The 16,268-nt window shown below is 55.0% G+C and overlaps 1 protein-coding gene across 1 annotated transcript in view; it reads left to right on the forward strand.

Moving 5' to 3' along the window:
• The window catches only part of GLI2 (GLI family zinc finger 2), a 186,046-nt gene that overhangs the window by 117,109 nt on the left and 52,669 nt on the right, over window positions 1-16,268 (forward strand). The window contains exon 2 of the mRNA XM_007469662.1: window positions 5,825-5,930. Within this exon, the coding sequence (XP_007469724.1) occupies window positions 5,825-5,930 (106 nt within the window). The remainder of the gene's footprint in view (window positions 1-5,824; window positions 5,931-16,268) is intronic.

A 16,268-nucleotide genomic window follows, 5' to 3' on the forward strand; every position in this document is an offset into this window, starting at 1 on the left:
GTGTGTGTTCCCCCCCCCCATCATGCTGAAAGGACATGATTTACTTTGGATTTTTTTTTAACTTAAAAAAAGAGCCCACAATGAAAACAGCGTGTGCACGGGTCCCATTCACTACGTTTCTGGGAGGCCGGCCGCCTTGTTCTTTACGTTCGTCTTCGTTATGTTCCTTGGGTGCCGCTGCTGGCCTCTGGGTGGCGTGCTGTCTCGCAGAAGGTCCAGAGTGGGACCTCTGCCTCCTTGGCCTGCCCGATCGGCTCTGGGCAGAGCATTCCCTGCTGAATGTTTCCATCAGGGCCGTGGGGGCCGGCAGGGGTCCATGCTGGTCTGAGAGGGTCCTGAGTCTTCAGATTAGCCAGCGTCACCCTTCATCCCTCAGTTTACCTGTGGTGCAAAGCTGGTCCCAGAGACGGTTGGCGGATGGTACAGGTGGGCTTAGGTGATGGGGCCAGGGGCTGAGCGGATTCAGCAGGGCCGCTAGGTCAGTGAGTTGTGCAGGCAGCACCATAAAGAGGAAACAGTGCCCAGCACGTACCCCCTGTCCCCCCACCCCACCCCGTGACCTGCTCAGGACCCCTCCTAAAGCCTCACTGAGTCACCAGCTGGGACAAGCATGGCTCTTCCCAGGGGGAGCGGGTGACCTTTCACAAACAGCAGGATCTGGGAGGAAGGCGCTTGGAGCTCATCTAATCCCCGTTGTACGAAAGGATAACATGAGACCCAGATGGGACAGAATGTCCCCAAAGTCCCAGGACCGCCGAGTGGCAGGGCTGTTCTGGGATTCCTGGCTAACGCATGCCCGGCCTCCCTCAGCCTGACTCTATTCATGCGGCCTTTTGAAAAGTTTCATCAGAGCACGTGACTCGCTACCTAGGACCCACCGGGGGCCTCCCAAATCTCCCAGAAAATAATCCTGAAGTCTTTCCCAGAGCCTGCCTGCCTGGGCTTATAGGACATCCTAGCTCCACCCCTCTGTTCCAGCCCAGGTGGCCTTGTGCTGAAATCACCAAGCTCTTCCCCCCACCAGGCTCTGGGCCTTTGCGCTGGCCTCCCCCCACCAGGCCCTGGGCCTTTGCGTTGGCCTCCCCCCACCAGGCCCTGGGCCTTTGCGCTGGCCTCGCCCCACCAGGCCCTGGGCCTTTGCGCTGGCCTCGCCCCACCAGGCCCTGGGCCTTTGCGCTGGCCTCGCCCCACCAGGCCCTGGGCCTTTGCGCTGGCCTCGCCCCACCAGGCCCTGGGCCTTTGCGCTGGCCTCGCCCCACCAGGCCCTGGGCCTTTGCGTGGCCTCCCCCCACCAGGCTCTGGGCCTTTGCGCGGCCTCCCCCCACCAGGCGCACCCTCTCTCACAGAGCCCTGACTTCTCCAGCGTCGCCCGAGCCCCCTCTGTTCCCCTGCCCGACTCGGTTTCCTTCCTACTCTCAGCGCACTGATGTGAGGGTATTAATGTATTTCTGGTTTGCTCCTGTGCCCTCTTCCAGCAATGTCTACAGCTCTGTGGCGGCAGCTTTGTGACCGCCCTGCCAGGAGCTGGAGCAGTGCTGCTACACAGCAAGCACTTGATACAGGTGGATGAGTGAACGAATGAATGAATGGCTGCTCCTACAGTGACTGTGCCCAGAGGTAGCCCCCCCTGATGTGAATGGTCCGGTGGTTCTCTGAGGTGGGCAGAGGGGTCCAGACAGCGGGTCCCCGGGTTGGACTCTGGCTGATGGGAGGCGTGGCGCTCCATCCTGGACCGACACTGGGAGCTGCTGGGTGGGAAGTGAGCACGCACTCAGGCCCTGTGTGCTGAGGGCCAGCTTTGTGCCCACGCTGTGCTCCAGGAAAGCACACGGGGATATGAGGGCAGAGAGACAGTGAAACCAGCGGTCGCCAGTGGCCTGATCGTGGCTCACCTAGAGGTACAGACATGCCACTCTGAGCCCTGATGTTCTTTCCTGAAAAATGGGGATAAGGACAGGGTTAGTGGCCAAACTAAACAAGACGCTATAAGCCAAGCCCCACGAGGCAGCTGACGTCACTAAGGATGAGCACCCGAGGCACGTCCCCTCCTGACCCAGCTGGGGACTGCCGCACTCCAGCTGCTGGCCGACCCGACACATCCCTGCCCGGATGGGAGGAACCACTGACACGAGTTCCCAGGCTCATCCTGAGGATCCCAGGCGGGTGAGGGTAGGGTGCGGGGGTGTGGCCAGAGCCCCTGCTGCCTGCTCATTCCATGGGTGTCAGCCATCCTGGGAGCAGCAGGGCTGGGGGGAAGTCCTGCCCTGCGGCCCTGACTTGAGAAGGAGGAAGCCGTTGCCTCCGTAAGCTCACAGGCTGCACCCCAGGACCTGGCAGAAAGGAGGACCCTGCAGGCGGCTGTCCCTTATGCCTCTGCTGGGAGCCCCAGGGTCCTCCTCCCCAACCTCTCGTGCGCGCACGCACACACACGCACAGCTTGGTCTTGTGCAGCAGCCTGGTGACCTCGGTGCCATGTCCGCTCCATGTTTGCCAGGTCAGCTACCGTGAGCGCTTCATTCCTGGGGGTTTTATTGCTCTTTAGACCTGGATGAAGTTGCATTACTTCTGAGAAGAGCACTGCTATAGCTGGTGGGGCAGAGGGGAAGGTCTGGGCTCTTGAGGCCTCAGGGGACCCCCTTCAACCTCTGCACGTTCGAGATCGGGGGAAGGAGCGTCCCAGGGCGCTGGAGAATGGTCGGTGGAAAGACTAGGAATTCTGGGGTGAGTGCAGCCTGAGCTTGCAGTGAAGACCCAGGAGTTGCTGTTTGCAAGCCCTGAGAGCAGGGGCCAGTGCTGTGTGAGCGCTTGTTAAATATGACACATAAGCAACGCCGGGACAGAAAGACCCCGGGATCACCCTTGCATTCAGGGAGCCTTGGAGTGTTCGTTGGGGTGGTATAGAGGGAAAAGCCCATGCCCAGCCATCCAGGGCCTTGGATTCCCCTCCTGGCTCTGTTGTCTTTCAGCCTCATGACTTTCGGCTGAAATCACCCTTGGCCTCCATTTCCTCATCTGTGAAATGGGCACAGTAACACCTACCCCGGCTGCCTCAGGGGGCTTTCGGATATGCAGGGAAACAGAAATAGACAAAAGCAAGCCATGTTTATTTTGTTAACAATACTGTAATCTGGTCTGCCTGGCCGCATTTAAAAAAAACAAAAACAAAAACAGAAAGGCTGTTTCCTGCAGGTCTGGGGAGGTGAGTACTGCTTCCCTGCTGACTCCCCTGGGGATTTCGGGAAGTCCAGATTGTCTCCCAGGCTGTAAGCAGGCGAGCAGGCCCTCCGCCCTCCCCAGGGTCTGCAGGGAGCAGAGGGTGACTTGTCCCCTGCCCCACAGCCAGTAAATGGTGTAATCATGGTTTGATTATGGACTGCGGGGGTCCAAACATTAGTAATAATTGTCATCAGCAGCAGTAACACGTACAGAGTGCTTCTTATGTGCACAAGCACCTCTCGGCAGGAACGTTTTATCTTCAGGGCAAGCCTGAGAGTAGTTGGTGTTACTTGTTTCTGGATGGACACAGGGAGATGCAGAGGTAACGGAGTTTGCCTGAAGCCAGGCAGCTGGTGGGCAGCAGCTTTGACTCCCAGAGGGTGGCCAGTCCTCCTGTCACTGTTTTCAGAGTCACAGTTACACGCCCAGCCTCACCTCCTCAGAGGACACAGGCCTAAAGGGAGAAGAGGGTGATCATTCCCACAGTCACCAGCCCCGGAAGGGAGCGCCCGACTGCACGGATGGGGCAACGCGCCAGTGTCAGGTCTCCTAGGAGCCCAAGATTTGTGGAGTCTGGGTTTGGCAAATTGATTTAATCAGAGTGAGAGGATTTGCTTTCTTTATTCCCAGTCGCCATGGAGGGTGTCAGGATTGTGGAATTAGGAAGATAAAATTAAATATGTAAAAATTAAGGTTAAACGTCAGGAGGAAGGTTTCCTCTTGTTAAAAATTCATAAGCGATGAACCCAAGTGTCCATTGGCAGGTGAATGGATAACCCAAATGCGGTATATCTGTACAATGAATATTATTCAGCCTTAAAAAAGGAAATTCTACTACTCAGCCATAAAACAGAATGAAATAATGCCCTTTGCAGCGTTATGGATGGACCTAGAGATTATCATACTAAGTGAAGTAAGTCACTTACTTAAGATATAACTTACATGCGGAATCTAAAATACGATATAAATGAACTTATCTATGAAACAGACTCACAGACATAGAGAACAGACTGGTGGTTGCCAAGGGGGTGGGGTGTGGGGCAGGGATGGAGTGGGGGTTTGGGGTTAGTAGATACAAACTGTTATATCTATAGGTAGATGACCAACAAGGTCCGCCTTTAGAGCACAGGGAACTCTATTCAATATCCTGTGATAAACTGTAATGGAAAAGAATAGAAAAAAGAATATATCTATACGTATAACTGAGTCACTTTGCCATACAGCAGAAACTAACACAATTGCAAATCAACTAGACTTCAATAAAAATATATTAAAGAAAAAAAGGAAATTCGACACATGCCACAGTGGATGAACCCTGGGGACGTTAAGTGAAATCAGCCGGCCACAAGACAACAGATACTGTGTGATTCCACTCATACTAGGTCCCCAGAGGAGTCAAATCCATAGAGACAGAAAGGAGAGTGGTGGTCGCCAGGGGCCAGGGGAGGGGGAGAGGGAGTTGGTGTTTAATGGGGACAGTTTCAGTTGGGGACGATGGAAAGAGTTCTGGGGATGCATGGTGGTAGCACACTCAATTGTACACTTAACCATGGTTTAAAATGGTAAATTTTATGTTATATGTACTTTACCACAATCAAAAAGGAATTCGTAGTGCTGACAATACCAGGATCTGCTTGCACAGACACAGTCGGCAGCATCATCTGTGTGCATTTACCACCATAGGCCTGGCAGTCAGCTGACCTGTATGCGTGGAAAACAAACCCACCAGATTTCTTTAACCTCTTGAGTAATTCAGACTCAACACTCAGCCTCACTGGCTCATGGCCCTCAGCCTGAGCGAGAGCTGACTGAGAAATCTTAGCCTTTTTCCCCCGTGTAACTACTTCTTAAAGAGCCTTGTTTTCCTAAGGCCTATAATTATGCTTGCCTCCAGGGCACCCAGGAATTTTTTTTTTTTTTTTTTTTTTTTTATTTAGCAAAGAGCCTCCTTACAAGTATCATGATCTGCATAGGCCAAGTGCAGACAGGAGGCTGACGCACTCTGGCAACCAGGTCTCATGTGTCGGCATTGGCATCCCGGGGGCCAGCGCACTTGGGGTCCATAATGCATATTGAGAGCTGGAGCATTCACAGACCCACAGAAGTGTCCACTGTGGGCTGCCCACAGGACGGGGCTCTGTGGCACTTGGCCTGCCTGAGGCTGGCTGCAGCCGGGAGATGGCCCTGCCTCCACAGACAGTTCTAGGTCAGTGTCTCCAGCGTGGGGGGGCCGCAGCGTCCGGAGGCCGTGCCCCGGGGCTGCGGGCGCCACACCCGGCCAAGGCCAGGACGGGCAGAAGCCTGTCGGCTCTGTCAGCCCTGATGTGCGGCCAAGTCTGTCATCTCCCCGAGTTCAAAGAGCGCTTAGCTGCTTGTCTTTGTCAAGAGCGCAGTTGGGGGTCTTTTATGTGAAGGATGTAGGGTTCCCGGGCTGACTTTGATTATTTATTCATCCCCTTTTGTGGGTGTGTGATAGCCAGGCACCCCGGAGCCCCCCTGTCCTGAGCGCTGTTGCTCTGAAATTCATTGAGCTTTAAAGCCCTTTGAAAAGTGCTTTTCGAGGGAGGGGAAAAGTTTTTGAAGTCCTGTTTCTCTCTCCCCTCCGCAGTGCCGGCTCATCTCCTGCCACCGTTCCACGCCCCCTTCCCGATTGACATGCGACACCAGGAGGGAAGGTACCATTGCGAGCCTCACTCTGTGCACGGTGTGCACGGGTAAGTTCCGCCCGCCGCCCCAGCCTCCGTCCCTCTGTTCCGAGCTCCTGATCAGCGTCGTCCACCTCTGTCACCCTGGCATGTGCTGACCCGGTGTGAAGGGGGACTGTGGGGTGTGAACCCCAGCTCCCCTCTGGTTACCTGAGAAGGAAGCGCACCCATCTGCCACATCGCGGCTTCCAAGAATGCAGGGGGTCCTGGTGTGTCCACAAGCGCCCTGAGGCTCTTCCCCCATCCAGGCAGTGGGGACGCCCTGCAGACCAAAGTCCCCATATAAGTACCGTGACTTTGGATTGACGTTGTCCCAACATAATCATTCATAGTGCCCCGCCCCTCTTTCATGCTCTCAAGTATCCCAGTTTGGACAGTGAATTACAGGGTAACCCTACTTATAAGGACAAGCTCAAGGTTAGTCTTTGGGGCCTCTCCTACTCCCTGCTCTAAGACCCCCCCAGTGAAGGTGTGTGTCCCCTGTGTGTCTCTCTTTAGACCTGTCCCTGCCCCTCTCCACTCCCACCCAGGTTCTCAGAGCCCGTAGCTGATGATGTCACTTTTCTTGGTCTTTATGACTCCAAGACTTGACCCCTTGCTACCTCATCCATTTTGCTTCCAGAAGAGAGGCTGAATCCTTCACCCCACCCCCTGTATCTCCACTGTGCCCCACACCTGCCTCTTGACCCAGACACCCGACCTGTCCATACCGAGCTGCCGTTGTGGTTCTAGCCCACCTGTACCTGGGTCTCAGCCCCTACTGCCCCACCTGCCTGGAACAGCCCCTCCTTCTGACCACCTCCTCCAGAGTCCCAAAGCCTCAGCTCAGGGGCCACCTCCTCTTGGGAGCCCACCCTGAGTGGGGGTCCTTCCCTGGATTCCTACCACACTGTAGCATTGGAATGAGGTGTCTTCACACTCTGTCCAGCGGGCTCTGAGCTTTGCTCTGAGAGCCGTCGACACCCTCCATGCATTCCACCCATTGAAGACAGACCCCACTCCCTCTCCCAGCTCCCGCCGGAGTAAAGTCAGTCAAAACTCACTGAGACCCCACTATACTCAAAGCCCTGTGCCTGAGAGGGGGGCAGGTGACTCCTATTTTGGGGCACCCGCTACTCACCCCAGACAAGGCAAATCTGGGACTTCTGTGTGCTTTTTCAAGAGGTCTTGTATGTTGCAGTAATCTCAGACATAAAAAATTTGCAAAAATTGTGCAAAGACTTCCCATATACCCTCACCCAGTTCCTCAAATGTTCACTTCTTACATAACCAGAGACTGGTCCAGTGCTATTAACTAACTCATAAATCTTATCTAAATTTGGTCAGTTGCCTGTGGATGTCCTTTTTTTATCCATTTTCAGGATTTAGCCCTTGCATTTAGTTGTCATAACTCCTTCGTCATCTTTAATCCAGGACATGGCTCAGTCTCTATTGGCCTTTCATGACCTTGACACTTTTTCTTTTCCATTATGGTTTATCACAGGGTATTGAATATAGTTCCCTGTGCTATACAGTAGGACCTTGTTGTTTATCCATTCTCTATATACTAGTTTGCATCTGCTAACCCCAAACTCCCACTCCATCCTTCCCCACCCCCTCCCCCTTGGCAACCACAAGTCTGTTCTCTCTGTCTGTGAGTCTGTTTCTGTGTCGTAGATAAGTTCATTTGTGTCATATTTTAGATTCCACATATAAGTGATACCATATGGTATTTGGCTTTCTCTGTCTTGACTTACTTCACTAAGTATGACAGTCTCTTGGTCCATCTGTGTTGCTGCAGATGGCACTATTTCATTCTTTTTTATGGCTGAGTAATATTCCATTGTATATATGTATCACATCTTCTTTATCCATTCATCTGTTGATGGGCGCTTAGGTTGCTTCTGTGTCTTGGCTATCGTAACCAGTGCTGCTATGAACATTGGGGTGCATATTAGAGTTTTGTCCGGAAATATGCCCAGGAGTGGGATGGCTGGATCATATGGCAACTCTCTTTTCAGTTTTTTGAGGAACCTTCATGCTCTTCTTTGAAGTGGCTGCACACATTTACATATGACCTTGACACTTGAAGAGGAAAGGCCAGTTACTGTATAAGATGTCCTCGATTTGGGTTTGGCTGGTGTTGCCTCCTGATAAATTCAGATAGAAGTGGTGCTGTGCCCTCCTAGTGTATCATGTCGGGGCCCACGACGACCATACTTCTCATCCCTAGAGATGGCTAACTTTGATCGTTTGCTTACGGTGACGTCCGCTGGGTTTCTCCACTTTAAAGTTCATCCCTTTGTAATTACAAGTCCCTTGTGGGACAGTACTTGGGTAATATGTAAATTCCTATTTCTCATCATATTTTCACCTACTCACTTGAACATCCGTTGTTGATTCTTGCCAAAAACAGTAATGTCTAGTATTTGCCAAATGATGATTTTCTGTTTCCGTGATTCCTTCCACATTTATTGATTGGAATTCTACTGTAAGGAGGAGCTGTCCCTTCTCCCCCATTTCTCTATGTATTTGATCACTTATCTGTGTCAAATCAATGTGTGGATATTCGTCTTCTTCTGTGAGTTATACTCTATTGCTGTCACTATTTATTGTGTTGTTCAAACTGTCCCAGATTTGTGCATTGGGAGTCCCTTCAAGTTGTCCCCTGTGACATGTTGGGATCTTTGCATTTTATTCTGGTGCATGTAGCTGGTTCTCAGTTGACTAGGACCTGCTGCTGATAGGCCTGTGTCCCCCGGTGGGTGGTGGGGCCGTTTCAGCCCTCTGCCCACCTCCCACACTTCTCCAGCTGCAGGTGGCTGAGACCACAGCTCAGGCGGCTTCTGGAAGGTGCGTACTCTTAAGAGCTGGTAGATCGCCCCAAAATTACTCAGTTGGTAGCATCTGAGAATCCTATGAGTATCGAGGGAGCTGAGTCCCCTTCCAGGAGGGGGTTGGAGTGGCTGATTTTTTGCTTGAGAACTGTTTGGCTGGTTCCGTGACACAGATCCTGAGCACGGCAGGCCTGCAGCGAAGTGCTCCTCACAAGGGGCCCTGTGCTGGTCAGAGACATGCGCACTGCTGAGAGCTCCCTGGGGGAGCGTGCAGGCAGGTGTGCGTCACTGCAGGGGAGCATCCTGACTCCCACGTCCCCACATACCTAGGGGCAACGGCAGAGATGTGAGAAGACATCACCATTGACGACTGCTGTTTCTCGAAATAACTCTGACCTTGTGGACAGGCTCTGCTGTAAGCACTTCCTGTGTTCATCTTAATCCTCTCAACCCTAAAAGATATGCATTTCATGTCAGCCCCATGTTACAGATGAAGGAACTGAGGCAGACAGAGAGGTTAAATAATTCATCCTTAGGGCCCCCACTGAGGGAGTGAGAGAGTTTGAAATCTAATTACCGCCTCCTGAGCCCCGGCCCTCGGCCACATGCTGGCCTCGCTCTTGGGAGCACACGTATGACCACAGGTCCCCTGCATGGGTCCAGACGATTCCTTCATGAAAGCTCATCTAGCCCTTTGTTAGGGCACTGCCCCCAAACCTCTGGACCAGCCGCCTCCCCTGAGAGCCTGCTAGCAATGCAGAGTCTCAGGCCACAGCCCAGACTTGCTGAGTCAGAGACTCTAGGATAGGCCCACCGTTTGTTTGTTTTGTTTTTTTTAATTTATTTATTTATTTATTTTTGGCTGCATTGGGTCTTCGTTGTTGCACGCGGGCTTTCTCTAGTTGTGGCGAGCAGGGGCTACTCTTCGTTGCGGTGCACGGGCTTCTCATTGCGGTGGCTCCTCTCGTTGCAGAGCACAGGCTCTAGGCGTGCAGGCTTCAGTAGTTGTGGCCCGTGGGCTCAGTAGTTGTGGCTCGTGGGTTCTAGAGCCCAGGCTCAGTAGTTGTGGCACACGGGCTTAGTTGCTCCGTGGCATGTGGGATCTTCCGGACCGGGGATTGAACCCGTGTCCCCTGCATCGGCAGGCGGATTCTCAACCACTGCGCCGCCAGGGAAGCCCTCACACATTACGCACATTACACACATCACACACACATTACAGGCTCGAGATGCTCCAGCTGCAGGCAGGACCTTGGCACTGAGTCAGGGGCCCTAGTACTGTCACTCCCCGGGCGAGTAGAGAGCTGTGGCCGGGAGGTGGCCCCCCCACTATGTTTTCCCCAGGCTCTGCCATTCCCCAGGTCAGGACTGGACACAGGCCATGTCCCATCCCGGGGCCTGCTTCCCTCCTGGCCAGTGAGGGACAGAGAACGGGTGGGGCACCCAGAGAAGCAGGAAGTGGAGGTGGCAGGCAGCAGGGGAGGGCTGGCCCGGCCAGCAGGCCTGTGGAAATGGCCTTGTCACTCACTGGCCTGGATGGCTCTTTACTTGTAGGGCTGTCTCCTGCTGCTGTAATGGCCTGTCTCCAACTTGTTGGCTTAAAACGATACAGATGTACCCTCAGAGAGCTGTGGGGGACAGAAGTCAGAAGTCAGTCTTCTGGGCCTAAAATCAAGGTGTTGGCAGGGCTGGTTTCCTCCTGGAAGCTTCTGGCTCCTGGAGAGAATCCATTTCCTTGACCTTCGCAGCTTCTGGAGGCTGCCTGTGATCCCTGCCCCTCAGCACACCGCCTTTTTGCCTCCTGCCTCTTTCTCACATCTGCTTCTTCCTCATCTGCAGGAGTTTCCTCCCTCTGCCTCTCTTATAAGGATGGCGGTGATTGCTTTTAGGGCCCTGAAATCCAGGACCACCTACTTGTCTGACAACCATTAACTCAATTCCATCTACAAAGTCCGTTTTCCCATAGAAGGTGGCATTCAGAGGTTCCCGGATTAGAACACGGACATCTCTGCGTGTCATTATTCGGCTCATTTGTGATCACCAAGCCCCAGTGCTAAGTCTGGCCCCAGCAGAAGACAATAAAAGGTGTCAGTCATCTGTGCAGGGCCTGCAGGGGCCAGGCTCTGCACTGCAGCCTGGTTGTGTGCTATTAGGTGCCCCTCCTGACGGCCCCGTGAAATGGGGCTGTAGTATGCATCTTACCGATGCAGAGGCTGAGGCCCAGAGGGGTGCACCGACCCTCCCAGGTCACCCTTGCACGGTGGGCCTGCTTGCTTCCGCTCCAGTGTTGAGGGGCCCAGCACCCCAGCCCCCCCACCCCCCAAAGCCCGCCTCTGGCTGGGGTGCGCTCCCAGCAACTCCACGTTATCCTGGAGGCCGTTGGCTCCTGCCCAGGCCACAGGAGGGACACAGCACGTGTTCAGGGTTAACCTCGGGCCCTGGAAAGCCCACGCCTTCATCCCCCCAGGTGGGTGCCCCAGGTGGGAAACAGGATGAAGCCTGGGAGGAAAATGGGCCCCCTGGCTGTGGCTTCGGTGATCAATGTGGTCGGAGCCTGGCGCAGCGCCCGAGCCCTCAAGCCCCTGCTGTAGCCGCTCCTCCTTGCCGGCGCCAAACGCGTCTAATCACGCAGACTTTACGCAGCAAATGACGTGCGGTGTCATCTCCCATCCTGTCGCCAGAGCCTCTGCGGCTGCTTGGCGTCCGGGGCCACTGCCCATTGGCTCGCCTGGCCGCGGTGGGCGTGGCTCTGGGCGGAGCGCTCCGCCCCCGGCCCTGCCCGGCCACCTGGGCTTGAACCCCAGCGCTGGACGCAGCAGCCTTGGGATGTGACTACCTGACCAGCCTGAACGGATGAATCTGTTTTCTCAGCTGTGAAAGCGCATGATAATAGTACCTACCCCATCTACTGAGTTATTTGGAAAATTAAATGGGGTAATAGGAAGAGCGCGTTTAGAACAGTTTGGAAACACGCAGTACGTGTTAAGGAGGATTGCGATTACTGTTCTTATTAGAGAAGGAGGTCCATTGTGGCAGAAGCAGGCCGTGGCGTGACCTTGGAAGAGGATGCTGTCTGGGGGCCGTGCCGCGGGAAGGTGGAGAATGGGGGTGGCGGGAGGAGGGGTCTCTTTTCCCCCCAGTTGAGGAATTTGGACTTTACCCTTTTGGCAACCAGGAGCAGAGGGGGAGTGGACCGGTTCATTTTCAGGGTAACCATAGGAGCTGTTGAAGGAGGGGCGTGGGAAGGACACCGGCTACAGCTGTCACTGTGGTTGATACAGAGGAGGAGCCGGGCCAGGGCTGCCCGCACACCGGCCGACAGGCAGCTACACGGGGGCGGAGCAGACAGTGGGTCCAGGGTATGGAAACCCACCCCGTACCTCCCATCTGGACGGCTCCCTATTAGACACTCACCCCCCAAACCTCTCCAGAGCTACCTTCCTGGAGGTGCAAACCCACCACCGGCCTTGCACGGCTTACTAATGCTCAGATGGTTCCAGAAGGGTAAATGACACTGGACTCGTGGAGCGGCACCTGTCACCTGCATAAATCACAGGTGATGGGGAGACAGATGGTTGGAGGATGTTCTTGCTGGTCAGGTGTGGTTTCCCTCTGACCCTGACCCCCCTCCCCCGTGGGGATGTGCTCCTGAGTCTCCGAGAGTCCGTTCTCAAGGGCAGGGGAGAATGTCCTGCAGTCTCTTCATCACCTGGTAACCGCTAGCAGGGAACAGCTCTTTGGATCCCCTCCTGCCCCTGCCCCTTGGAAACACGCTCAGCGGGTAACGTGGGGACCAAGGCTGAGGCGGGGCATGGCAGGGCCCTCAGCTGGAGCCCCCCTACATCCTCGGTGTGTGCGGGAGTCAGGGCTGCCTTGGGCCGGGACCAACTCATGTGTTTGCAGGGAGGGTAGAAGCTTGTGTTCCTGGTGCAGGAGACAGGGTAGATCTCAACCCCTCACCCAGCTTGTGAGGTCCTTCCCATCCGAGCCCTGCCCTGGGGCTTCAGAGAGGACCAATTCCAACTGCTCGCAGCCCAGAAGGGTTAGAGACGCCAGTTCGTGGAGCAGTTCTCAAACCTGGCTGAAAATCTGAACTAGGGTGTATCTGAAAGATGCACATTCCCAGGCCCCGACCCCAGAAGTTCTGTCTCTTTCAGGCTAAGGCGAGGCCTGGGAATATGCCTGTTTATAGACACCCACAGGCCAGAGTTAGGGGCCACCCTGCTTATTTTATACCCAAGAAAGTAGGCCCGGAGCCGTGTTTTGGTTGTCCAGAGTCAGAGCTCGCAGGCTTTTAGGCCCATTCTCTCCATGATAACAACTCTGCAGTATGGGTGTTAAACATCCCCTGGTTCTGCCTCATCACCCACTCACAGATGCCCACGAGTTGACCTGAATCTCTTCATATTCTCAGTCTGCGGAAGGAGGTGCTCATGCTGGAGGGGGGGGGGGGGGAAGGGGACGGCCACAGCATCTCAACCGTAGGGAGGACAGTCCCCCGCCGCTCTCCACTTGCCGGTCGCCATACCTGACCTCTGACATCCACGACCCCCAGCACCTGCCTGGATTCTGGACCTGAAGATCACCCGATCCTGAGCTGTAATTGGCGAGCAGTGCTCCAGCCGTCACAGCCAAGGCCACCCTGCATGGAGAAGGAAGGGGCCAGGGCTCTCGCTAGGGACAGGTGGCTCCGGGACTTAGCCATCAGTTCTTGAAAAGTCCACACGTACTTTAAAGTCCCAGGTACTTTAAGGAGTGCCGGCTGGTGGGTGTGAAGGCCTCCACTTTCCACCATCTTCTGGCCACTCCGTCACGTGTGTACACTGTCCACCCCCACCCCCACCGGAGCTGTTCAGGACGGCCAGACCCTGCCTCGTCCTGGCGTCTGCGTATCAGTGGGGATGGTCCTCCCCGCTTCCCTCAAGAAGGTAGTTTCTTGGCTGAGCTCACGAACGGTCAGGTCTGGGGGGATTTGAAGATGGCTTTTGCCGAGGTCAGTGTTCCATGAAGACGACACTGGCTCGTCGTGAGAGTAATAAAACACGCAGTCGGCTCGGCTTGCGACTCACCTGCGTTGTCCTGGGCCCCTGACAACACTGTCCTCAGCCAGCCACCGAGGGGAGCAGAAAGATACATGAAGATTTTCTTCTTGATTCTTGGCCCAACACGCCAGGTTCACGGTTTAGAGAGGACTGGCTTTGTTTGTGTTTCGAGAAGACCGTTCTCTGCCCTCTGCAAATGTGCGTGCTTTTGTCAGGCGACAGATGGAAGAAAGGAGGAAACTTCCAAAGGGCATGTTTGTCCGCCTGGATCCCGGGCCAAGATGCTGCGGGGGCTCCCGGTCACCCACCAGGGGCCTTGTCCTCCCCCGCCTCGGCCCACACTGCCTCTCCGTCTCCAGGGAACTCTCCTTAAAAGCCACGTGGCTGACCGCATCTTCAGAGGAACTGCCCGGCAGGTGGATACGAAGCCCAGAAAAGCCCAGGACTATGCAGTTTGTAGGGCAGCTCGCCCTCCTCCCTCGGCTGTCTGAGGGCTCCCGGTGATGGGCGTGGCCCTCAGAGACACCTCCAGGCACGTCCCTTCCTGTCTCTGGGCGGCAGGATGCTGGGCTCAGACTAACCGAGATGCAGCCACAGCAGCCTGTGTCCAGCCCTCTGGATTATATTACCTGACCCTCATCAACACCACGTAGAAAGGCAGCATGTCACTCCTGCTGGATGTGTGGGGAAACTGAGGCATGGCGAGGGTGACCGCTGTCTCCAGGGACATTCTGCTAGTAAGTATAGCACAGCGGGGACTTGAACCCGGGCAGCTTGACCGTAGAGGGCTCTTCTCCGCCCTGACCCCTCTGCAGAAGCCTCTCTCCTCTGAGAGCTTCAGATCCCCAGCTCCAGGATCGTGCTCAGCGGCGTGGGTCGGACAGCTCATTTATAATGGAATCCGCCCATAAAAGTTTAATGAGGAGCATGTCTGATAAGGCGGCCCACTCTTTGATCTTTGCTGAACGTCGGCCCTTGCAGAAGGGTTGCTGCCTGACTCTGGGCTTTGCAGAGCGCCCGTGTGGTCAGCCGAGGGCAGGCGGGGCGCCGGGAGTGAAGCAAATCTTGATGTGCAGAAATGAGGCAGGCCTACAGCAGGGGAGGGTGCACAGAGCAGGCGTGGGGAGGCACCGCCCGGTGGAAAGGTCCTCCAGGGTTGAGAGGTGATCTTTCTGGTTCTCCTCCGGACCCGCTGGGCCCCGGTCATCTTGGGCACTTCCCATCCCACACCCCCAGGATGTAGGAGAACAGGGTGGGGCCAAGGTTCAAGTCCTATGCCATCTATATACCCTTGACGTCCTTGGGCTGGCTGTTAACCTCCAGAGCCTCGGTTTCCCCATCTCCAAAATGGAGACAAAACAGTAGCCCACATGGGGCGCTTGTGAGAATTAGGTGAGTGAGTGAGTATAAAGCACAGAGGACAGGTCCTGGTGCCCAGTGGCTTGCAGTGGCAAGCAATGGCTTGCTCTTTCCACTCTCCCTTTGACACCAGAAGGAAACCCACATTTTATTCCAGGCACTCTGCTGGGTGCTGGGCAGATGATGTTAGATCCAGTCCTCTCGATGCCCTGTAAGGTGGGTGATAATTCTCCCCCATTCGTAGAGCAGAAAACTGGAGGTTTCCAGAATGTAAGGGCTTGCCAAGATCACTCAGCCAGAAAGTGAGACCTGACCCTCAAGCCTGAGCTCTTCTCTATGCTGTGATTATCCTCGGAGAGGAAGAGGCATCTCATTGTGGGTCTTAGGGCTACGCTGTGTTATCTTTGCTGCAATCAATCCAAAGGAATCAATCACTAACAGTAAAATTTCAGGTGTTGGTGGACAGATTGGCCTTTGTGGGGGTGGGGGGTGTCTTTTCCCACTCTCCGCGTCCGTGTCATTCACTCCGGGTGGAAGCTGCTGCTCGTGCCCAGAATGCATCCGTTTATTGAGCCTAATTCATTCTTGCTGGATTTATCTGTGTCCCAAGTGCTGTCACTCGGGGTCACTCCTGCCAGCCTTGGTCCGCACTGGATGAGAGAGTTCGTGAGCAGTGCCCTGCCCCTGACTCCTGTTGCAGCCATTCTCCAAGCCTCCATCACTGCAGCCAGCATTGCTGCACCAATTATGTGCCCTGGGGCCCACGGGGAAGAAATATGTCCGGCACCATGTGAGCTCCTTCCTTCATTTTCCCCTTCCAGGAGCTGTATTTCTGAAATGTGAACTTGACCTGTCCCACACAAGCAAAGTAGCGTTTACTTGTTGCTTCACTCAGTGGGGAAGTTCTTAGCCCTTGTTCATTTCACGACACTCACCCAGTGCCTGTGATGTGCCAGCCTTGCACCGGGGATATGGTCCAAGGAGGTGCAGTCTGGGTACTCACAGACAGCTCGTGGCCTGGGAGGGGCGGGGGGAAATCGAGCGGTTACAGAGTGGTGTGCAGGTGGGAGAGGAGGGGTCGGGGGAACCCAGAGCACCAGGAAACCAGGAGCGGAAAACACGTGTCAGCA

The sequence above is a fragment of the Lipotes vexillifer genome, unplaced genomic scaffold (assembly GCF_000442215.2).
Source record: "Lipotes vexillifer unplaced genomic scaffold, Lipotes_vexillifer_v1.1 scaffold1607, whole genome shotgun sequence".
NCBI classification, from domain to species: domain Eukaryota; kingdom Metazoa; phylum Chordata; class Mammalia; order Artiodactyla; family Lipotidae; genus Lipotes; species Lipotes vexillifer.